The sequence below is a fragment of the Chiloscyllium punctatum genome, chromosome 41 (genome assembly GCF_047496795.1).
Source record: "Chiloscyllium punctatum isolate Juve2018m chromosome 41, sChiPun1.3, whole genome shotgun sequence".
Taxonomy (NCBI): Eukaryota; Metazoa; Chordata; class Chondrichthyes; order Orectolobiformes; family Hemiscylliidae; genus Chiloscyllium; species Chiloscyllium punctatum.
The window spans coordinates 47,047,587-47,072,897 of NC_092779.1; the positions used below are offsets into that span (position 1 = coordinate 47,047,587).

The 25,311-nt window shown below is 38.6% G+C and overlaps 1 protein-coding gene across 8 annotated transcripts in view; it reads left to right on the forward strand.

Moving 5' to 3' along the window:
- LOC140465031 (F-actin-uncapping protein LRRC16A-like) overlaps positions 1-25,311 on the forward strand; it is a 470,304-nt gene that overhangs the window by 392,105 nt on the left and 52,888 nt on the right. For 6 of the 8 annotated variants that reach the window (XM_072560843.1, XM_072560842.1, XM_072560840.1 and 3 more), the window contains exons 30-31: positions 7,860-7,877; positions 17,257-17,323. In XM_072560843.1, the coding sequence (XP_072416944.1) occupies positions 7,860-7,877; positions 17,257-17,323 (85 nt within the window). The remainder of the gene's footprint in view (positions 1-7,859; positions 7,878-17,256; positions 17,324-25,311) is intronic. The other 2 variants (XM_072560838.1, XM_072560839.1) reach the window with 1 other exon arrangement.

Below are 25,311 nucleotides of genomic sequence, written 5' to 3' on the forward strand. Positions count from 1 at the left end.
CAATGTTTTCTATTCACCTGGTAGCACCCTGAATTAATCCAGTGCTACTGAACCATGGGTTATGCATGATTTTATAATGAGGCAGGGCAAGAAGGCAAGCCCCAGATTTACCTCAGCTGAAATAAACTCCACACTGTTGACATTATTCTGAACCACATAATAACTGTCTAGCCAACTGAGTTAACCAGTGAAAAATACTTTTCTTGGGCAATATAAAATATTATTGAGTATACACTTGAGTTAATCTGTCTACATGATGAGAGATAATGAAGTGCAAGGTAACTACAGTGACACTGTGGATTTTTTCCATGATTGAAGGTCCCTAGTGAGATGGTGAGAATGGGAGATAACTGAGCAAGTTGAGCCTGGAAAAATACTGGCCCCCTTCTGAGTAAGAAGGTCCATTGGGCAGGGACTTTCTTGACCCATCACCAATTAAGGCCCTATGTGGTTAGTTAATGGTCACTTAAGGGCTTCATCTTGACACAACCTCGATTACCTGACTTCTGAATGAGTGAAAAATGTATCTAGTTTCTTGACTGGGAAGCCAGAATGACCTGCCTGCCAAATTGGCGGTGGAGGCCTCCAATTTCTCCAATCTAGGTTTCCTTCAATGCGTTCCAAATCAACAGCATCTACTACTTGGAAGGACAAGGGCAGTAGGAGCATAAAAACACTTCCATCTGCAAGTTTCTCTCTGAGCCAAAAATCTATGTTTTAGTTCCTCCACTGTCACTAGACAAAATTCCTGAATCTCCCTAACAGGACTATAGGTTTACCTGCAACAGGTGATGGTTTAATAAGGTAGCTACTTTCTTGAGGGCAATTGGGGGCGAGCAAGTGATACATCCTGTGAAAAGAATAGTGGGAAAAAAAAGGTAGTGTAATTAGCTCATTTCATTGAGCATATAAACTTAATACATAACCTAAGTAAGCTGCTTAAAATATGAAAAGAATTTGATGGTGTAGATGGGAATAATTAACAACTCTGCTGGGATGATTGTGAGTAAAAAGAATTCCTCAAATTCAAGTTAGCTCATTCAGAAACCTTTTCAGGCAATGTTGGATGACTTGCTTCTTTTTCCAATATTCCAATGCTCCTATTAATTAGTTTGGGTTGTTATAAGCCCTGAGCTATGGTGTTCTTGTATTGTAAAGGTATAGGTGATGGTGCCACAGCTGTACTGTTCATGACTGGGTGAGATTGGCAGACCTCTTATGTTTTGTTTCTGTGTTTTCATCTGGATCAACACTGAAAGGACCATTCTCAGGGTCAAACTTTATGAGATAGGCACTCTGGTTGTAAGCGTTTTAGTGGACTTTGAATTCTTTTCCCTGTATCATTCTCCTAACCTTCATTTCCAGAGCATTGTCTTGTGGGGGATGGGTTTTGGTTTCAGTCAACGAATTAAGGTATGCAATTTCACCATTTGCGACATGCATTTCAAATGTTTTAATTATGGTGTTATATATGTCTATATCTCATTGTTACCATTTTTAATAATAGAGCTTGGCCATTTGGGAATGACTTGTTTTAGCTGCTGCCAGACATATCTTTGTATGAAGTGGTTCATCACTCAGAATGTTTACAATGCATTAAGCTAATGCTCACTTAAAAGAATAATCTCCTCTTGCAGTTAGCAAATACATCAATCATAATATCATCAGACTGATAGCACAACAGAGTAAGTGAGTTGTAGTAATAACCGTGACATTAATGAAAAGTAAGTGCAGTAACAAGAAAACATTTTGGCTACACATTTCTGATGTTTCTCAAGCTGTACGAGTTCAAATTGGTCTTGGCCTTTTGGAAACAGCATTTATTGCAAGATGTGATAGAAATGTTCTGTTCTGTAGAGAGATATTTCATTGGTATGGCACTATGCCATGTAAATTAGGGTGGTCTCTGGTTCACTCCATGGGCAGTGCTATGTTTGTTAATGTTAAACATTGATGCAGTATGATAATTACAAATGATCTTACTGTCCCTTGGCTGCAGAGGAAAAACATGCTCTAAACCTCCTCCTGATCACCTTCCAGTTATGTCGTTGGAAATGCATGTTCACAGATGGAGACAGGCTGTTCGCGGTCTGCAAATTATGTGAAACTGAGCCTGCGGACTGTTTTCCAATATACCCATCATAAATCAATTTCAATTCTGCAACTTTGAAATATGTAGTAACTAAACCGGTTTTAATTCAATATGCTTGCAGTTTATTAGTCAAATATATAAATTTTTCACAATTCTTGATGAAATATTTGGGGCAGCATAATATTTTATTGATGCCATTTGAAAACCTTGTGTGGTACCTATGGCCCTATGACTGTATGAAGCATCTTAAGAAGTTAACATCTTTTATCTGTTCTTGTGATGTGAACAAATCAGGCAAGGCCAGCATTTAATGCCCACCCCCAATTACTGTTGAGAAGGTGATTGTGAGCTAACTCATGAACCGCTGCAATCCAATATGATGTGGATGTTTCAACACAGTGCTGTTGTGAGAGATTTTGACCCAGCAATTGGTGGAATGATAATATAACAAGCCAGGATGGTATGCATCTTTCAGGAAAGCTTGTACATGGTGGCTCCTCATGTGCCAGCTACCCTTGTTCTCCTAGAAGGTGCAGCTTGTGGGTTTGGGAGATGCCTTGGAAGGAACTATGGTGAGTTCAACACTACATGGTGGAGAGACTGTATGTTTATGGTTGTGGATAGGATGACAGATAAATTGATTGCTTTATCCTGGATGTTGTCAGATTTCTTGAGTGGTGGGGTTGGGGTTGCACTCATTACTCCAGTTTGGGAGCATACCATCACACTTCTGATTTTGCCTTCAGATTGTGGGTGAGTTTTGGGGAAATAAACATCGAGATACTCACTGCAGAATTCCCTTCCTCTGACCTGCCTTTGTGACCGTAATTTACAGCAATTCCTCACTTAGTTTTGCACTTGGATTCCTGAAGAGTGAAATTTTAAATGAAACGAGGCAGATTCTCCACTGTAGCAACACGTGCAACAAGCACATGAGGCAGTGCTGAACTCACCATTGTTCCTTCAAAGGCAGCTCCCAATAGAATAGGCCGTGAAGATGTGTAGTAACAAGCAGGAAGAAAACTACAGGCTGAGAGCAGTTGGAATCATTGCAGAGGGCAGGACGGTTGACCAGCAAGAGGGTCAAGTAGGGGGAAGAACTACTCCAAACTTGTGACCATTGAGTCATACAACCCGAAATCACACCCAATGTAAAGCATTGCTAGTGTGCATCCACAACTAAATACAAGCATCAATGAAATTTAATTGAACAGCTTAAAAGGAAATAATATAAAATTATATCATGGAGTATATGGCTAGTTCAGTTAGGTTTCTGAATGTAACCCTCAGGGTGTTGATAGCAGGGGATTCGGCAATGGTAATGTCATTGGATGTTAAAGAGAAAAGATTAAATTCTCCATCACTGGTGATGGTCATTGCCTGGCACTTGTGTGGTGTGAACATTATTTGGTGGGCTAGTGAGTCTGTGGAACTATTTACCACAGAGGGCTGCAGAGGCTGGGTCATTAAGTATATTCATGGTTGAGATAGACAGTTTCTGATCAGTTAGGGATCAAGGGTAATGGAGAAAAGGTAGGAACGTGACATTGAGGATTATCTTATCTGCAGTGATCTAATCAAATGGTGGAGCAGAAAGCCCTACTTCTGTTCCTAAATCTTATGAATGGTCTTACTTTCCCAAACTTGAATGTTGTGTCGGTATTACTGGGCACTGCCTGTTTCAGAGTCTGGAGTTATGTATGGTATTAATATTTCAATAATCAATGAACATCCCCACCTCTGACTTTGACTTTGTGTCAGACAGAAGATCATTGATGAAACAACTGAAAATGATTGGGCCTAGGTCACAAGTCTGTAGAACTCTTGTACTGAAATATAATTGTTTTGGCTGTTGATTTTTATACATTTGTTTACATAGTTATTTAATCACACATTTGGGGCTATATTAATGCACATAAAGAATCAAGTGAATTGTTAAACCAAAGAGCTACATAGCATCTTATAACAAAATAATTCTGAGGTTAGAGTCAAGAAATGTAATGCTTTCGGCATAATGCTCATGCTTGCTACCTCAATCTGCCTCCCTTCTGTCTGGGGTCTTGGCAGTCTGATTTGCCTCTGAAGTTTTGGGATATATATTAGGAGAACCTTGTAAACAAATTGTATAATGATTTCTGATTTGCTGTTGCCCTCCTAAATCCCATCTGTACGTTAGCATGATTCACATAGGATTTGTATCTCGATAAAATTATCCCTCACCTGTTCTTTAGAGCCCAATTCAATTTGGTCTTGGAGTTATAACCAGTTTAAAGTATAGTTGTTTACAACCTGACATTCTTAAAACATACCCTGGGACTATGGAAAGTAATAATTTCACTACTGTCAGCATTGATGTCTTCACCATCTATGTCTACAAGTATAGTAAACATCATGTGGCTCCTCACTAATAAAAGAACCTAGAATCCTCTCCTCTTCTCTCCCCCCCCCCCCCCCCCCCAGTCTAATTTTAACAATAAGACCACTTAGGTTTACTCTTAGAAGAATTCAGAACTGTTCACATGCCTCACTCTCCTCAATCCTTCTGTTTTAGTCTTTGAATAGATATTAAGGGAGAGGATGGGAAGACAGCTGATTAAGATCAACCTATGGAAAAGGTTGACCTGGTGGTTTTTGCCTTTTTGCAGCCAGTTCAAGCAGTATACACTAATCTAATGATGCAGTGATCATGTTGGTAAAATTCTGTGAATGGTAGTACAACATGTTTCAGAATCCAAGTGCCCAAAAGATGATTATTTGAAGAACAAATTTGCAGTGAGTAGTAAATCGGTGGAAACCTCTTATCCAGACGTGTTCTTTATAGACAAAAGTGATTTATGAAAATTGCTGTGGCCCAGGGCTAGATTAGCTACTTATCTTGAAATTTTCAAATCTAAGTAACTATTACTGTAAATGTCTATCTAGGAAGGTTCTTGGCCTGATGTGCATCAGTTGTGCTCACCTTGTTAACTATCAATATATTTGTCTGATATATCACACAAAAATCATTGTCAGTTTTTAATCATTTGCTAATTTATCCGTGCAAAATTTGTTAAGTGAAATATGCCTAAAGGCAACAGAGCAGAATCAAACAATGGAAGATACATTCAATAAGATTAAGGTGGACAACTCATGCAATGCACCATTAGTAGACATTTTCCTGCACACTAAAGATCATATGTAATCTGCTGGAAATGAGAATTGTTAACGGCAAAATGAAAGCTATAGGATATCTGGAACCTTAATGAATGATGGAGCCAGCAGGGCACTCCCTTATCAATGAAATTTAAAGATTGACAAACAAGAGTAACAAATAAGATTGCCTAAATTAGAGTAGAACCAAGTATAGAAATATAAATAGAAAGAGTAGGGGGAAAGATTGGATTGAGAGAGTGAGGGAAAGACCAGAAGGCAACATATGGAATGCAAATATTTCAAAAGTTTTTAATAAAGAATTTATTGCATGCAGAATGAGACAGCATCTTAAACTGTTCAGGTTTTTTCTCCAGCCGTGTTGATTCACCCAGTAATAACAATTATCATCTTGTTAGGTATAAGTCCTTATTTCTTGCAGCAAGTTTAATGGACAACTTATGTGAAAATGCAGCAAGTTATTTAAGAATATTGAGAAGGTTGAAGATTTGCTAGAGTTTGATTTAAGTAAATTGTCAAGCTTGCAAATTGAAATTGGGGAGAATGTGGTACAATGGTAATGCTACTGGGCTAGAAATCCAGAGACTCAGGCTAATGATCAGAGGACATCTATTTCACATTCCAGTATGGCCGTTGGTGGAACTAAAATTCAATTAATAAACTTCATCTTCGAAATGGCAGTTATGACAGCTATCATCATTTTGTTATTATAAAATCATCTGGTTCATTGGTGTTTAGTCAGGGAGGGAAATCTACCTTCCTTACCTGGTCTGGCCTACAATCAGGCACCAGATCCACCCTTGACTGCCCTCCTAAATTGCCTTGCAGTTCAAAGATAGTTAGAGATGCACATCAAATCCTAGCCTTGGCAGCAGTCACATCGCATGAAATAGTGAAAACAAGACGTGTTCTTTTTTGATTTGGATATTATTGACTGCTTCCCAGCTTTGAAAATTTAATTCTTAGATTACTCAAATCAAGATCTTGAAACATTTGGCAAGGCAACTTACTTATTTTTCAATCGTGATTTCAAGCAAAATTCTTTGAAATATTTTTTGAAGCTGTGGTTGCTTGAAATATATGCTTGTTCCTTGTATTAAATTAGATTGTGAAGTTCATTTTGTTTTCTTTAGTATAAATTACGAACAACTTATTGTTGATTGACAATTACTGTATGATGGACTTCATTTTTAAGTGCATCATCTAACTTATCCTGGGTTTGGAGACAAAGTCAATAGATGTGAAGCTAGAAAAGTACAGCAGGTCAGATAGCATCCAAGGGACAGAAAGTCAATGTTTCAACTTGAAACCCTTCATCAGAACTCTAACTTCTAATGACTGGAGATGGTATGTCGTGATAATGGCACTGGACTGATAATGCAGAATCCCAGACTAATGTTCTGCAGATATGGATTCAAATCCCACCATGGTAGGCAGTGAAAGGTGAATTCAGTTTTTAAAAAATCTGTCCTCATGGCAGCCATATTAACTTGTGTCAATTGTGCTTAAAACTTGATCTGGTTCATTAATGTCCTTTCACGAAGGAATTCTACAATCCATACCCAATCTATCCTACGTGTGAATCCAGATCCACAACAGTTATGATTTTTAACTGCACCCTGGGCAACTCGGGATGGACAGTAAATAACAGTCTAGCCAGCAAAACCCACACCTCTTGAACAAATAAAACAAAAGTTCCCTGCATCCAGTCTATGTGCTTCTAAATACATTATTAAAAGAGTTGTGTATAAAGTCAACAAATAATTGTGTTGCTTCATTTAGTTTTCCTCTTTTTTTTCAAGTGAATTGCTATATTCTTAATATAAGGAGGTTTAAAACCACAACTGCAGATTGAAAATGTTGTCCAAGTTGGACCTGTGTTTAAATGAATTCTATTGCAGATTGTGTGTGTAAAATTGAGTTCCAGTACAAGTAGTGCACAGGATTGCAGTTCAGTTGGATTTCTATGCTGACTCATTGTGAGGGGAATGAGTTCAATTCTAAAGCTTCATCCACTCATTGAGGAAGCCCTTATAGCATTGACAATCGTTTCAGTTTTGCAGAATTTCAAGACAAAATTGTGAAGTTTTTTTCACACAGATACTAAAAGTAGTTGTAATCTTTCAGGAAACATGAGTTAATTGATTCTCTAATATCAGCTCCTATCTCACATATAATCACTCACTGACCCACATGCCATGCACTCTCCTCCTGTGGCCGCATCAATTCGTTTTAAATGACACCAGTCAGCTGAAGTTCTCATCATCTTGTCAAGGGAAGTGACCAAGCTGAATATTTAATTTAGAAACTGCCATTTATATGCTAATATTTCTATCAGTTCTTCAGTGTCAGATGCATAGTATAGTTTGCTAAATGTATTGATATATTAAATTTTGCTGAAATGTATTGAAATTTATTTGCTTAAATCTGGTCAACAACACCTACTTCATAAATTGTTGCTGTCTGTGCATTTCTGATTCACTAAGCTTTGTGTGTTCGGAATAACAGTCTGCAGTATATTTTCTTTTGTATGGTTGTACTTTCTTTCTGAAATGCAAACCATTTTCACCATATCTTCTCTTCCTCCATTTTCTGATTTCTCCTTTGCTGCATGGAGACTCTCTGCTGTACCAGTGTAAGTACCCCACTGTTTGCAGTCTTTTGTTGGGTAGTTGGTTTGTCTTCGTTGCTTTGTTTGCTTTTGTGTTGTATGGCAGTCCCATGAGAGAAGTCAGTTGTGCTGTGATTTTGTTTGAATATGTGCTTGAATGGAAAACAGCTTTTTATGTAAAGCATATAGTTTGCTTGAAATAATTATTAAAGCTTATTTTTGCAAATTAAACAATTGCATTGAGAAACAAAGAATGATTGCATATTTAAAGTCTGCATTACATTCAATTTTTTGCAATGCTTTTGACAAAACATTCTCAAGCCTGGTTCTATGATTTCATAAGTCACTTTTTCCAACATCAGGAAATCTCTAAGCTGCTTTAAAGAATTAAAGACCTATGTTTGTAAACCTTGATGATTTCAGTACATCCCAAAGTGTTTCAAAGCCAGTGATGTACTTTTGAATCTAGATAGCCAAGTTGCATACAGCAAGCTCCCCCAAAAATCAATGAGTGTCTTTTTTAGGTGTTGATTAAGGGATAAGTTTTGACCAGGTCATCAGAAACTCTACCCCACCCCACATTCTGCTCAAACTAGCCATAAGATCGTTTGCACCCACCCATGCTTGGTTTCATATTTTATCTGAAAGCTGGTTCCCCAGAGCTAATCATTTCCCCAGTAGAGTATTGAACAATAGTCTAGTTGTCAGCTTCTTGAAACCACAATTTTCTTAGTGAGAGCCAAAGTGCTACCACCAAGCCTAACTCTTGAGTGGGATTGTACCCAGCTAGCTTCTACTTCTGCTTAGTGTTACCGGCTTTCACTGGACTTGCTCCTGGAGGTTTAATCACACTGACTCATAACACTGTCCCACCCATAGTTACCTTTGTAAAGATTGGACCCTCTACATTACACACAACTAATGCCGCAAAGGCACAGTTAATATATGCATGGTTCTGAATATTGGAAAACCCCTTTTTAGTTTGCCGTAGGTCAGTTTAAGGCTTGTTTTGTGATTTTCTTACCTCGTTCACAAATCTGATATCAAATTTCTTCATATTATTGTACCATAGTTTTGACAAATGATTGACATGAGAAGGCTAAGAATAGGCAACAAAGGAGTTTTCCAGTGATTAACGTCACATACTTCAAGGAATTAATAAAAAGTATGTGCCAAGGGCACAGATGACACTTAGAAATATAATATCACTAGCTATTACTGAAATGTGGCTTAAGGGTAGAAATAGTATCTGACATTCCTAGTTACAAGGTCTTCAGAGTGAATGTTTTCAGCTTGAAGTATTAACGCTAATTCTCACTCTACAGATACTGCCAAACATACATTGAGTTTCTCCAGCATCTTCTGTTTTTATTTTGGATACGTTAGGACTGCATTTTTGGAACAAAGGAAGCTGAAGGCAATTTAGTTGATGAGTATAAACTTATGATGTGTATACCAAAGAGGTAAATAGTCATGGGGCATAGACTTAAAGCAAGTGGCAGAGGACATGCAAGATGGTGGGAGTCCGAAAGTAAAAGCCTGAAAGAGTGATAGAGGCAAGAAACTCCTACCATTTTAAGAAGCACTTGTACTTTGCAAGGCTACAGAACAAGCATTGGGAAGTGATACTACCTGACTTAATCTTGCAGAGGAGGAACAATCATGTCAGACCAAACGAACCCCTCTTTTGTTCTAACCATTCTGTAGTTCTATGAGCACTTAGAGTCATATAGTGATCATGATCTACAGCATGGAAACAGACTCTTTGTTCCAACTCATCCATGCTGATCAGGTATCTTAAACTAATCTAGTCCCATTTGCCAGCAGTTGCCCCGTATCCCTTTAAACCATTCCTATTCATATGCCTTTTAAATGCCTTAATTGTACCAGCCTCCACCACTTCCTCTGGCAGCTCATTCCATAAACGCACCACCCTCTTTGTGGAAAAGAGGCCCCTTAAGTGCCTTTTATATCTTTCCCCTCTCACCCTAAACCTTTGCCCTCTAGTTCTGGACTCCCCGACCCCAGGGAAACCACTTTGTCTATTTACCCTATCCATGCCCCTCATGATTTTACAAACCTCTATAAGGTCACCCCTCAGCTCTGAAGCTCCAGGGTAAACAGCCTCAGCCTATTCAGCTCTCCCTGTAGCTCAAACCCTCCAAATGAACTTAGGTTGCCAAGAGCCAGATTGTGGGATTCAGCTGGATGACTCTGTATTGAGCAGCACAGACATGTGGGCTGAATGGCACATCCTTTGACGTACATTTTGTATGTTTTTGATGGACTTGTTGATTACCTTCAGGTTCTTAGAGAGACATTGCCACCTATATTTGGATTAATTTCATTTGTATCTAAAGCTGAATTTTATTCGCAAATTAAATTATGTGCTTACATAGGGAAAAAAAATTGGTGCATCAAATCTCCTAGCATCACTTCATTAATAATGTACACTTATCGATATTAATTAATTCAAATCCCTGCAGAAGACAATTGGTAAAATAAGATACATCAAAAAGTGATACATTGAAGTTTTTCATTGGTCTCAAATACAGATCATTAAGTCAAGGTGCATCTGTGTGATTCAGTTAAAAGCATCATATGCAGCAATTCTCAAGTTGGGGCAGGACTCCAGTTCCAGTAGTTCAGCTGTGTTTGTATGACACTGTAATGTTCAACTCCTTCTTGTCCACTAACTGCACAAGTTTCGTTTAAGTAGAATAACTTGCTTTCATAATAATAAACATGTCTTCTATCATAATGTGTTTAACTAGTAGCTTGTTATAACATAGCAACAGTAGCTTGCTGGGTTGTGGTGATTGTGCATCAAAAGTGACTGCTGCAAAATTGGTGAATGAGTCATAAGTTGATGATGCTGGTGTGAAAAGAAATACCACAACTGCATCCTTGGGCTACGTTCTGGCCAGACTAGATTCATTTGCATTTTTAGTAACCAGATGACCAATTTGTGGTATAATTTGTACACACTCAAAACTCCAAGAAACAGACAAAACTACTGTCAACTCATTGGATTTGCATCGTCTTAATTTGACTTTACAAGCAGCCTCCATTCGTAAAACATTAGGATACATATTAACAAGAATAATTGATCTATTAATATTATGATCCTAGCTGATGGTAAAAGAGTAGACAAGTCAAATTCCACAGTGGAACCTGGCTTGATAGACCATAAATGGTGTTTTTCCAATTTGGTTATTGTGGTGGTCAGTCCCTGACCATACTCGCCCAGAGTAGTGGGGGGGTCGGTGGGGGGGGGGTTTGGCGGGGAGGGGTTCAGTATACTGCTTAAAATAATGCAATGGGTTTAGTACACAAGAAAAACCCATATGTGACAATTTGAAAGACCTTATTATAAATAACAAAAAGAAACAGTTAACCCTTTTCTGCTGCAGTTCACTAACTGTTTCATTTCAGCAACTTTAAGCAAACCAGATGTGATTCTCTCCATTAGTGCCTCCCCCCAAGCCACCCGGGCTAGTTCACTGACTTCTCTCACTGGATTCTTAAGACATAAACATAAAGATTAGATTAGATTCCCTACAGTGTGGAAACAGGCCCTTCGGCCCAACAAGTCCACACTGACCCTCCGAAGAATAACCCACCCAGAACCCATTCCCCTACATTTACCCCTTCACCTAACACTCTGTGCAATTTAGCATGGCCAATTCACCTAATCTGCACATTTTTGGATTGTGGGAGGAAACCCACACAGACACGGCGAGAACGTGCAAACTCCACACAGACAGTTGCCTGAGGCGGGAATTGAACCCGGGTCTCTGGCGCTGTGAGGCAGCAGTGCCGCCCAGAAAGCATTGACTGTCATGGAACTGCTGGTATTTATCTTTTCTTCTGAATTGCAACACACCTCTGATTCTTGTCTCCCCTTCTGGAGTTCATAAAGCACAGGTCATTAAGGAGGAGCAATTTTCTCACCAGATAGCTTATTAAGCTATTTAGCTTAAGTAACATGATTTCTTGGAAAGGACAATTTTCAGTCACTGTTCCAAATTATTTTCTGACACTTTATAGAAACAAAGCTGATCAGACTTTCACAGCAGCAAAAACCACAACCACAAGCACATTTACCTCTCTAGAAATCATGTTACAAATAATGGCCCAGATAATCCGAGGAATAGTGATCATAGCCAGATTGCTGCTTTGCTCCAACACTTGGCTGGCAATTCTGACCCCAGCTCCTTTAAAACTGTGAACCATACCGGAAATCCCGTATTTGTGCTCCTCTGCAGGATGGTGGGAGGAAGTCAAGCCAAGCTATTCCCTTTTTTTTTACACAGCAGTAGGTGCCGTAAACTGTGATTTAAGTGCCCCACATGCAGAACCAGCCACATCTTCTGTGAAAAGCTAAGTTTTTAGAAGGTTTGGGATAGAATGGGAGTTCGTTAAGGTCAAAAAGGGTGGCGCTGGAAAAGCATCCAAGGAGCAGGAGAGTCGCTGTTTCGGGCATGAGCCCTTCATCAGCATTCCTAATGAAGGCCTTATGCCCGAAACGTCGATTCTCCTGCTCCTCGGATGTTGCCTGACCTGCTGTGCTTTTCCAGTGCCAGCCTTTTTGACTCTGACTTGTCCAGCATCTGCAGTCCTCACTTTCTCTCAGTTAGTTAAGGGTTTAGGCTTCCAAGTAAGTTTGAAATGACATAGTTGGTGTTTGTTCCAATGGGAAGAGGGAAAGTTGGATCCATGGCTGTGGGGAAACTACTCTGGTCCAGGGCTTCAGACCAATGGTTGCTGTAGGGAATTTAAGGGGCTTCAAGGTTGTTCAGTTTGGTGGAGGTTATGAATTGGGAGTCAGTTTAGTAGTCAGCAAGATGGTAGAGTAACATTTTAATCCTAAAACCTGTCCTGAATAACTATTAGATTAATTGAAGCAAAGCCTCTGGAATCTCTGACTTTAGTGGATTCGAGAAGCAGGGAAATTGCCCATCAGAATCTTTGATTTCCTGAGCAATTCCAAAGGAGTCTGCTCCACATGGGAATCCCCATGGTTCCTGATGTGAAACTCCAGTCACTGCTTCTCTAGTGACTATCTGGCTATCTGGACCAATAATACTATATTTTAAACCTTCGCCACAATGCAAACCTAAAGATAAGCCTCTCTTCGCTTGGGCATAAAACATTTTGGTCATTTTTGATCTCTCGATTGATGAAGTTCCAGGCATCGCTGGAGTGAAATGGTGATCTACCGAAGTTTATTCCATGCTGCCTTGCATTTTTAAGCACAGTCATTCATGTACATTGCTTTAAATATGATGGTTTTTGAAGTGACCTATGCAGTGTCTTCTTATGGTTGCATGGTAGGGGACACACAAAGTTAGGAGATTATTGCTTTTTATCAGCTTTACCTAACCTTGAAACCATTGTCACAAATCATACATTTTTCCATAAATTTGCACACAAATATTCAGCTGTTGTTGAGAGTAGTATTAATGGATTATCTCGGATGCCTTCTTTTGGAACAGATTAAGGCTATGTCATCTCTTGCTGATGGACTTATAAAGATCACTTAGCATTCAAGAAAGAGCAGACTAATACATCTAATGACTTTTCCTGGTAATTTATTCCACAAACTGTAATATCCTGACCACCCTTATTTGCAAGCATTGGGAATGGGAAGTTCCTGACTAAGAATCCTCCTTTAAAGCCTTTAAAAACAGATTTATTTCCAAATCCTCAATCATATGAGATCCAGTTTTATATGTGACTGGATTAAATAGTACCCTATTCCCTTCCTGGCAGCATCGTTAATGTAAATCAACTGTCAGCTCAGTATCAACTGTAATTTATGGCAAGCTACAGTTTTGCAAAAGGGTTAAATGTACTGGATGGTGTGATTCATAGACACTGAAAGAGAACTTCCACTCCATCATGTTTTGAAACCCAGGCATGTTTAATTTGATGACTGCAACACCCAATGTGATCCAGTGAATGCAAACACATGAATTAATCTCATTTTGGGTTTCTTTCACCATCAAAATCTTCAGGTTTTTAAACTCCATCACACTTGTTTAAATTTCCACTGCATAAGTCACAGGAGCAGAGATCGCCCCTTCAACCTATTAAATCTGCTTTGCCATTTAATGAGATCATGGCTGATTCTGTAATCCTCAACTCCATTTTCTTTTCTTTTTGCATCACCTTCAATTCCCTAAAATCTGTCAACCTCAGCCTTGATCCAACCTCTACAGCTCTTTGCAGTAAAGAATGCCACTGATTCACTGTACTCAGAAGAAATGCCTTCTAAAGATGTACAGATTAGGTGGATTGGCCATGCTAAATTGCCTTGTAGTGCCTAGGGAATGTGCGGGCTTGGTGGATTAGCTGTGGTAAATGTGGGACAATGGGGATAGGTTTGGGGGGGAATAAATGCACTTAGGAGAATTGGTACAGATATGATGGGTCGAATGGCCTCTCTCAGCACTACCAGGAACCCTGTCATGTTTCTGTGATCTCAATGTCTTAAATTTGCCACCCCTTGTTCTGAGATTATGTCCTCAAATCATAGACATCCCACAAGGAGAAATAGTATTTTCACATTGAGCCAGTCAGGTCCCCTAAGAATCTTGTAGGTTTCAGTAAGGTTGTCTGTCATTCTTTTAAACTCTAATGAATATAAAATCAGTCTCTTCTAATAAGACAATCCCTCCATTCCTGGTATCGGCCTAGTGAAAGTTTTATAATCTGTGTCCGATGCCAGTGTATCTTTCCTTAGATAAGGGCCCCAACTTAAACTTGTGAAGTTACCACATAGTGTTTTACATAGCAAGTATGGGGATTTGCTCAAACAAGACACTGATCCTGCATTTCCCCCAAACTCTCAACAAAAGCCTGAAAAGCTGCTGCTCTCTCTTGAGTGAAAGATTTTATGCTTAAATCATTCTTAAAATAAATCTGGAACCCCTTGACTAAATTCGTTCTGAAATAAGAGGGATTGATGAAGTTAATGAAATAATTTTTAGTGGAGATAATTTCCAAGCTGACTGTATTCCGGTAGGGCGGCATGGTGGTTCAGTGGTTAGCACTACTGCCTCACAGCAACAGGGTCCCAGGTTCAATTCCAGCCTTGGGTGACCATCTATGTGGAGTTTGCACATTCTCCCATTATCTGCGTGGGTTTCCTCCGGGTGCTCCGGTTTCCTCCCACAGTCCAAAGATGTGCAGGGCAGGTGAATTGGCCATGCTAAATTGCTCATAGTGCTAGGTGCATTAGCCAGAGGGAAATGGGACTGGGTGGGTTACTCTTCGGAGGGTCGGTGTGGATTTGTTGGGCCGAAGGGCCTGTTTCCACACTGTAGGGAATCTAATCTAACCTAATCAGGTCATAGAGCTTTCGCTCAAAGTGACAACTCCGTGCCCTCTGATGTAGAGAGTTATTCTGCTGTACAAAGGTGGGCCACCTTATTAACTTGGCGAGGACAGAATCGGGAGTGACACATTTTATACTTGTGAACGGAGGAGCCTTGACGCACAATGGAGCTCGCAGTTACCTTCGTGACCCTTCATTTTTTGAGTGAAGCCTTAAATAATCTAACTTTTTAACTCTGCAAGTTGATTGACCTTTTCAAATCTCATGCAGACAGATCTGCTTTCACGATTGAAGTGATAGTTGTGGCACAGCACTCCTCCGAGTGTCTATGGCAAAGCTTCACTCTTCACGCACTCAGACCAACTGAAGTTTTCTTTCTGCCAAACTGAATCTGCTACTGGCATTTCAATAAGTTTCCATCGAATGAGCTTACCAACCTAACTGAAAAAGACTATTCGTTAGTTTTTGGTTCATGACTACAGAGAATTATGATCTTGCAGGCCAGTTATTTCAGCTTTTGTAGTTGCTTCTTCAGAGACAAAGCACCACTTTTCTTGGTGAGACATTCATTGGAACGTACAGATGGATTCAGGTTTATTAGAAACCTGAAAAGTCAAATCTTTTGGACTGCTAATACTTCATCTGAAATTGAAATTTTAAGTTGAATAAGGTCATGGTCAACCCGTATGTTTTGTTCGGTCTTTAAAATGCTTGAAGATGAATGTTTTGCTGCTTCTTTAAGCCTGTCGCGTAAGGACAGTTTCCACACTTCTGGTGTCACCTATCATGTTTAGTGCTTATACAGTGAAGGTAAATGGTATGTTTAATATGTTTATATCAAATAATGCTTCATTTGCTTAAAAATAAGAGCTAATGTTTTTCCTTGCATTTCATGACCTTCACATAGTTTACGTTACTTTAGTGTTGAATTGACAATTTGAGTAGATATTCAGTATGGACTGGTTGGACCAAAGGGTCTGTTTCCGTGTTGTATGACTCTATAACAGCTGTAGTTGTGCTCAGAATTAATTTTAACTTTGTGCTGATATATAGTTGCATTTTTGTATATTTTAGTTACTTGTTTGTGCTGAACAGGTGACTGAAGCTCGACAATAGGAAATGTATTTTATGCCTTTATGCCTTATTTTATGCCTTTACATAGAGTTTTTTTGCCCTTTGTAATGAGTTACCTTTCTCACCAAATGCATTTTTAAATTTGAGTTTGTCTGTAATCAAGAATGGAAATACAATTTTGATGCAGATTCCTGATTTGCAAGGATGGGTAAGACATCACCTTGCTGTCATATGATATCACATTGCAAAATAGGGAGCAAAAAACTAGGACACTATGTTTACTTGCACATTCCAAAATCAAGAATACGTGTAAAAGGAAGTGCAGCTTTTATTTCAGTGCTACTTTGTTGTGTCAGAGATTTTGATTTTTGGGGCAAAATAGTCCCATGATCTTCACTTTCTGGTTTCTGTTATAAGAACATAAGAATTGGAGCTTGGGAAGGCCATTCGGCCCCTCAAGCAATCCTGTCAGTCTACAAGATCATAGCTGATCTGCTCCAGGTTTCAACAGCTCTTTCATGCTAGGACCTCAGCAGTCAAACCCCTAACGTTTCAAAAATCTACCTCCTCTTTAAATACATTTTGATCCAGCCTGCACAACTCTCTGAGGTAAAAATTCCAGACATTCACTACCCTCTGCAAAAAGAAATTCCCTCGTATCTCAAGTTTAAATAAGTGTCCACTTAATCGAAAACTGTGTTCTCTTGTTCAAGATTCCCCACAACTGGGAACATCTTCTCAACATTTACCCTATTATTATGTGTTAAATTTGAACAATCTCTCTAAATAAAATGTGCACAAGATCCCTTAGCCATTAGAATGGTGCAAGGAGGAATATACAGTTTTAAAACAAAAAAATGCATCTGAAGCCTATGTATGTATTTAGGAGTGCATCCAAAAGTGTTCTAAAATGATGTATGTGATACATGCACAATGTTTAAGAACTTATGCTTCAGTGATTAACTGAACTTCTGTTTTGTGTGGCAGATGACCCCCAAGTCGAAGAGGAAAAGTATCCACAGTCGAATGCTCCGCCCTGTTTCCAGAGCATTTGGTAAATGAAGAAGCACATGTTCAATTTAGTTTTTGTGTAGAAGTAAAATAAGATCACTTGAACCTGGTGTTGATCATTATTCTTAAATTTAGCTTTCAGATATATTTCTAAGGAAAGAGTTGCTGGAAATATTGTCAGACAGCAAATTAAAGAAAATGACGACTAAAATTGTGGTAATTTTCCTCAAGTAACTTTGAGCCAAATACTGAGTTGAGAAAGGCATCCAATATTTTGCACTAATACTGGGGTCTTTTTTTTTTCATTTGTCATTGGCGTATTTTGTAACCGTACAAGTTTCAGATGCAACAGGAAATGGATAGGTTTATTTCTAATTAATCACAACATTCTCATCAGAAAATAATTTTGTTTTATTCCCTGCTGAAGACTCCAGTGAGGTGCTCATGTATAAACACTCCCATCTAGTGGTTGGGTGGTTAAGCGGTTTCACCTGTGTTCAGTTTATTGAAATTAAGCAATTTTTATTCCCTCCGTATTGACTTTTTTTTTAAAAAAGAACTCTTTCAGAAACACAACTAAAATTTACCTTTTAAGATAAACAATTTATAGAGGACTGTTTGAATAAAATAGTGATTCAAATCCAGTAATTTTGGGATATTGTCTAATAGCACTGCAGTTTTCTTTAATCTAGGTTTATAATAAGTAGATTATCACAAAATGGAATATTTAATTTTCTACTTTAGCATACTTGCAGAAATTTAACATATTGAAAGAAAACTTTTTTAAAAAAATGAAAGAACATAACAATTTAGTTCCCCAAATGAATATATTGTTTGCTTAACTTTCTCTAATTTTAATATATTCAATGAAAGAAGCAAACTAAAAGTTGAAATACAATAATTGCAGTGAAGAAGGATGAGATTTCTGCGACCATTACACACGAATAAATATAGCTTTATCAAATGGTAATAAAACCACATAGGACACACTCCATTTCTTTGAAAGAATGACACCTCTGTTATGTTGCCTCCCTCTCTCCTGTGTATTAAAGTTTAATAACAAGCAGTCCCTTTTCAGTCTTTTGTAGTAGTTCTAACTGGTCTTTGGTGGATTTTGAATTAATTTGTGTATTTGTATTATGGTTAGACAATTTGCAAAAATATTTCAAAAACAACATTAATTGTTATTATTTGTATAGTTTTCAACTTTCGGGCTTTCCTTCAAAGTGTGTTTCCGTTCAGATAATTGAATTTTAAATAAGCATTTGGTTAAGGTGTTATGATTCAAAATTAAGATTTATGGGATTGGGTGCTTACATTTGAAGGGATTGAGGGTTGCTCAATGGACAGAAAACAGATGAGGAATAAAAAGGCCATTCTTGGGCTATCAAGCTGTAAGTAATAAAAGCAATAGGATCAGTCTTGAGCCACCTTTATTTACAATCTATATGAATTGACTTGGATGAATGTAGCATCCAAGTTTGCTGACAATGCAGTGCTGGTAACGTCAGTAATGCGAAAGATATGAAGAGCTGGTGGGGAAGAGACTTGGGTTCTGTGAGCAAATAGAATATGGCAAAGTACAGCGGCTCTGGGCAGCATGGTGGCTTTGTGGTTAGCGGTGCTGCCTCACAGCACCAGGGACCTGGGTTAGATTCCACCCTCAGGCGCTTGTCTGTGTGGATTTTGGACATTCTCCCTGTGCCTCTGTGGGTTTCCTCCCAGAGTCTAAAGAAGTTTAAGTTAGGTAGATTGGCCAGATTAAACTGCCTGTAGTTTCCAAGGGTGTGTAATTTAGGTGGATTGCCCCTGGGAAGTCCAGAGTTGTAGGGAGGGCATGAGTCTGGATGGGATGCTCTTCAGAGGGTCACTGTGGACTTTTTGAGCCAGATGACCTGTTTCCACGCTGTGGGGGACTCTATGATAATAAAGTTATTCACTTCGTAAAAATCATGCCATTTAGGTTTCCTTACCGTAGTATATTTCTACCCTAGAAATTGTCATGAAGGTTCACTAGCCTGATGTTTGCAATGAGATACTTGTCCTAAGCAGAAAGATTAGACTTGTATTCACTAAAGTCTCAAACAGTGAGAGGAATTCAATTGCAACTTCTAAAATTCTTAAAGCATTTGACAAGGTACAGGCTGAGAAAATGTTTGCTTTTGCTGGCCAATCCAGAACACGTGATCATCATCATACAAAAAGGGATCAGAATAAGAGGGTTGACATAAGCAATTTCTTCACTTAAAATGCTGTAAATCTTTGGAATTCTCTACCTCAATGAACAGTGGTTGTTCAGTATATTCAGTAAATTGGTAAATTTTTTTTAAATACTGAGAGAATTCAGGACATAGGTCTAGTGAGAAATGGTGAAAATGCAGGCGTAATCTTTACTTGCAGAGCAGACTCATAGCATTAAATACTCCACTTCCTATTTCTTATGTTCACACATTCAACATGATAGGCTCTTGAAGAAGATAAATGCTTGCCCTATGCATTGACATTGATATTTTGAAGGACGGAAACCAAGTTGATAAATGAAAGAAACAAAACTCACATAAGCTTCAAGTCCCAGAAAGCTGAAAACCAGGGAGGCAAAGACTTCCAAATTTAGTTTGGTTTCAGCAAGTCATGAGTGAGGTAGATCAGTAAGAAATTCTATAGTATGGTCATCATCATTCATGAAACCGATTTCAACTTTTACAACATTTGAACAATCTGCCAAAATAATGGCAAGCTGCCATTTGCAGAGCATTTCCAATCATTAGCAGTTAAGTACCATCCCTGCAGGTTAGGTAATCATCCACACCCTGGCTGTATATAACAGTCTCATCTGAACACTATCTTTATTTATGCAAGAAAACATGGCAAACGCAATTTAGTTGAATATGAAGAAATTTAAATCCATCAGTTGAAACGGAAAAGCGAGTAGATAATTTGAGACAAGGTTTTAAGATCAACGGATGGTCAGAATTGATAATGGAAAGTGACAGAGACATTATAAAAGTTTCAGCAACAGTAGGAATGAGATGAGGATTGATAAGTATGATGTTGAGGTAGATAAAAACAAGTTTATTGATAAATATGATAGAAGCCTTATGACATGTGCTCCGACTGGGTGAGTAGCTGATTTGATGCCTAGGCCAAACAGAAACAGAAGTACTTGCCGTTAGCAATAATGACTTTGATCTTGCTAACATTTAGTTGGATAAAGAACAATGAGAAAGAAACTGAAACGTATTATCAATTTTTGGGGAAGGAAGAAAGTAGGCAGGCAACCTTTGAAATAGCAATTAACAATCTTCTTAACACTGGGCTTTAGGTGACTTTAATAGGAAAGCTGGGAGACGAGAGGAGGGCTGTGCTGGGAAGAGGGAGTTTGCTACTATCCAGAATAGTATTTGTACATGGAGAGCCAACAATGCTCATGATGGTCATGACCAGGCCATTAATACTGTGTGTGCTGCAGCATGCTGCAGACTGATATTTAAGAATTAACACCACAGGTATGAATGTTGTATCAGGAAGCACGGAGGCTGAGGCTTTCAACATCCTGAAAGAAGAGTTGTCCAGCAGTTACTAGGAGGTAAACAGCAGCAGAGAGAAGGCTGTGACTGCAGTGGTGCCTCGATGTGCAATCAACCAGTTGAACAGGATGTTGTAGAGCATTTGGACACATGTTGAACTAAACAGTTGAGGAATTGTTTTGTGCAAAGCCTAAATGAGAAAAATAGGGAATAAATTTCAGTGAAGTAAACATTGAGGACTTGGGAGCACAATGGATATTAAGGTCTTCAGAGTAGCTGTGGCAGAGACGTACTGAAGGACATTCTTAAAGATGAAACATGCTGAAGGTATAAGTGATGGACTGAGAAGAGAAGTACAACAAAGTTGTCTGGACTACAAAAATGTTAAGTAAAAAGCAGCCTGTGATGACAATGTACCATCAGTAATAAAATATTAGAATATCAAATATCTTAGATAAGTTATGTTTTAGTCATACTCATGATTATCAATGGATTAATTTATGATGATACTGTGATCTCAATGAGTCTTACTTGCAAGCAAGATATTTGGAAAGAGGTGATGATTCCGTTTTTTAGGTAATAACAGAGAGGAAGAGGGAAAAGGGTTTTGGAGGAAAATTGAGCAAAAACACCAAAAGAGTAAATTAGGTTGGATTTATATTGAAGGGCTGTTGGGTACATCACACAATTCCTAATGCGAGAGTAGAGAAAAATGATGAGTGTATCCAAAAAGGACTCAAACTTGAACTGAAAATAGGAAGACTTGAATCTTAGTCATCAGCAGGAAAAGAAGTGAATCGGTAAGAGCCAGCTGTGATAAAGGGTGTTTGTTGTAAATGTGGATATATTAACATAATTTTTAGAACTTGTGGTTAGTTATTTTTGTGAAGGGTTTAAAGAGTAACTAGGTTAGATATTCTTTCCAGAGCAGTAACCTAATCCGGTACATGTCAGAGAGCAGGGATCCCCTGTAATTTTAATGGAAAATAGTTTTTGTTGTGGTGATTTACAACAGGTAGGTAAATATTGAATATCATTCCTTTGTTGGGTTCAGAATAATCAGGGCTTGATTTTAGCTTTGCAAACTCAAATTGAGAGTTTTTGGAGACTTCACTGCAATCAGAAATATAGTCTTTCTCCTAGAAAGGAGTGTGGAACTGTTGATGAAATGCAATTACCTCAGTAGAAAAGTTTTTAGTTTGGGAAGTTTTCAAACCAGACATGTTTGGTCAGACACCATTAGTTTCCGAAAAATTGAAAAAGTCTAAGCTTTCAGTTTTGGGAGTATTCATGTGAGAAGATTTTTCCGTTCACAGGAGAAAACTGAGGAAAATTAGTTAAATCAAACTTACAGATTCAATATAAAAGAGTAGTTTATATGGATTTGAGTCTGTGTAACAGATAGTGTTGGGAAACAGGATAAGACTTTACTGCACATTTTCAGAACACTCAAACTATGTTTTATTTATGTAACACACTTCTGCTGTTTAAGAAACTCAGCAGTGATTATGCTTCAGTAACTGAGTAGGAGAAAGTGAGGACTGCAGATGCTGGAAATCAGAGTTGAGAGTGGTACTGGAAAAGCACTGCAGGTTAGGCAGCATCTGAGGAGCTGGAGAATCGATATTTCGGGCATAAGTCCTTCACCACTGACTACCATCTTAACAAAACTGAAATAGACAAATGCATGATCTGCTGAGCTAGATTTCATTCTGGTATCTGACTTGTTCAGTAGTATCAAAAACAGAAATTGCTAGAAAATCTCAGCAGGTCTGGCAGCACTTGTGGGGAGAAATGAGAGTTAATGCTTCAGGTCCAGTGACACTTTTTCAGGACAATGACCTTTACTCTCTTCTGCGGAAGGGTCACTCAAATTGAAACATTAACTCCTTTTTCTCTCCACAGATCCTGCCAGACCAGCTGAGATTTTCCAGCAATTTCTGTTTTTGTTTCTGATTTACAGCAACTGCTGTTCCATCATTTTGTTTTATTTTGTTCAGTAGTATCATCAGTGGGAATCGTAGCACAGTGGAAGTTATGCGATGGAGAGATGGATGACACAGAAGGAAGATTCTTGTGTTTATTTGGAGTCACTATACATTCCCATGGGCTCCAAGTGAATTGTGATGTTGTCACTATTAATTTATTGGCAAACATTACAGCTAATGTTTACAGAGCAAAATTAGACAAAAATGCAATAATTGACCCTGTGTTTTGATGGTTGTAGTTGAGTGAGGAATGCTGGTCAGGACAGGAAAGGATATGGATTTGGATTACTTGACCAGATGTTCATTCATCCACTTATTTTGCAATAAAGATGGTTGGGCTAAAAGGATGATGAGTCCATTCTGATTCTTAAAATCCCATCCCCATTCCTTTTGTCAGCTACTTGTGGCAGCATAAGATAACATACCTTCAGCTTACATCCACGTCTGGCTGCGTTGTTAGGCCTGGGAGTTTAGACACCCAACTATTTTTCATGGAATTAGGTGGTATTATGACTCAAGGAATCTCAGTGGATTTATGAACCATGGGGGAATCCTTCATATGAAGGTAAGAAAAATGTTGACGCAGTTTTAAAGCTGTTGCCAACTCATGTGTTATAAAATAATGGTGTATGTTAAATATGTTCCTCGTGAGGTGAATTTTGAGGGGCTTGGTTTAGAAATCCTGAGTGACCTTTAAATTGACCAGCATTCTAAAAATGGGAAAGTCTTCAGTTGCATCCGAATACATCATCCATTGGTAAAGTGCTGTTCTGCGTTGAACAATGTTGTGATGATTCAGATTTTACTGTGTTTTAATCACTTCGGCCATTTGTCCAGCCTCTGGAGCAATACAGCAGGTGGCTATTTTCTCCACTGTTCACAAATTTTAATGTATTTATCACTGGAGGTTACATTGATATTGTTGTGCAGTGAGATTGGTGTGATTGCTCAGCTAAGCTTTCGACCACAGTAACAGGTTCACTTTAACGGGGCAGCTGTCAAAAAAAAACGCAAGCGGTTGTGTTTTGAGTGACAGCTTGATGTATTTTAAGAGGTTTCTGAAAGGATGATTTTCTGCAGCTTTATGGCTATTTAATATATTTTGGGGATAGTTTGAGTGGATACATTTCATTGAGCTTCAGAAGTTTGTAAGAGGATTCCTTTCCAACATTATTATAGGGCTCATAAGTTCTGACCATTATGGAAATTGGGTGAGTTGGACATGGAGAATGAAGACCGTAAAAAGGAATCTATAAACCAGCTGGTCTAGCAACTTTAATTGGAAAAATTGCAAGAACTGATTATTAAGGAAGTAGTAGCAGGATGTTTAGAAAATCATATAATTAGGCAGAGTCAACATAATTTTGTGAAAAGGAAATCGTGTTTGATAATTATTAGAGTTCATTAAGAATGTTAAGGGTGGCTAAAGGGAGACTAGTAGATCTAATGTACCTGGATTTCCAAAAGAAAATTTGGTAAAGGTGCCCCATAAAAGGCTGCTAATGAAATAGGAGCTTATTGTATTGAAGGTGCTGTATTAGCATGGATAGAGGATTGACAAATAAGAAACAAAATTGGAATAAATGTATCACATTTTCAACTTAAACTGTACCGGATAGGGCTCTGCTGTGATCAGTGCCAGAGGCTCAACTATATATGACGTATATCAATGATATTGATGAAGGACCTGACTCTTATAGTTACATTTGCAATAGCTATTTATTCCAAAACCACTTCTTCAAAGCTGCTTTTGAATGTGCCATTTCCTAAATCTTCCCAATCCCCTCTTTATAGATGTAAAACCCTGGTCCCTGATAAGCCAAGACCCTAGTCCCAGTCCTAATAGGAAGAACCTCCCTTTGGAATAATTCCCATTTTAACCAGTTTTGGTGACAATGACCCATAAAGCAAAACAGCCATCTCTCTCACTATTCTTTTGGCAAGAGAATTAACCTGTTAATTTCTTTATCCCTCTGCCAATTCATGCATGGCAAAAGTATCAATCCAGAGATTATTACTTGGAACATAGAATATTACAGCACAGTACAGGCCCTTCAGCCCTTGATATTGCACCATCCGGTGAAACCAATCTATAGCCTATCTAACTTACATTACCATCCATGTTTATCGAATGACTATTTAAATTCCCTTAATTTTGGCGAGTCCACTACTGCTGCAGGCAGGGTATTCCATGCCATTAAAGAACCTGAGTAAAGAACCTATCTCTGATATCTGTCCTGTATCTATCACCCCTCAGTTTAAAGCTATGTCCCCTCATGCTAGCCATCACCATCCGAGGCAAAAAAGGTCTCCCTGTCCACCCTATCTAATCCTCTGATCATCTTGTCTGCCTCTCAAGTCACCTCTCAACCTTATTCTCTCTAACAAAAGCAGTCTCAAGTCTCTCAACCTTTCCACATAAGACCTTCCCTCCATAACAAGCAACATAATGGTAAATCTCCTCTGCACCCTTTCCATCACTGCCACATCCTTCCTACAATGCGGTGACTAGAACT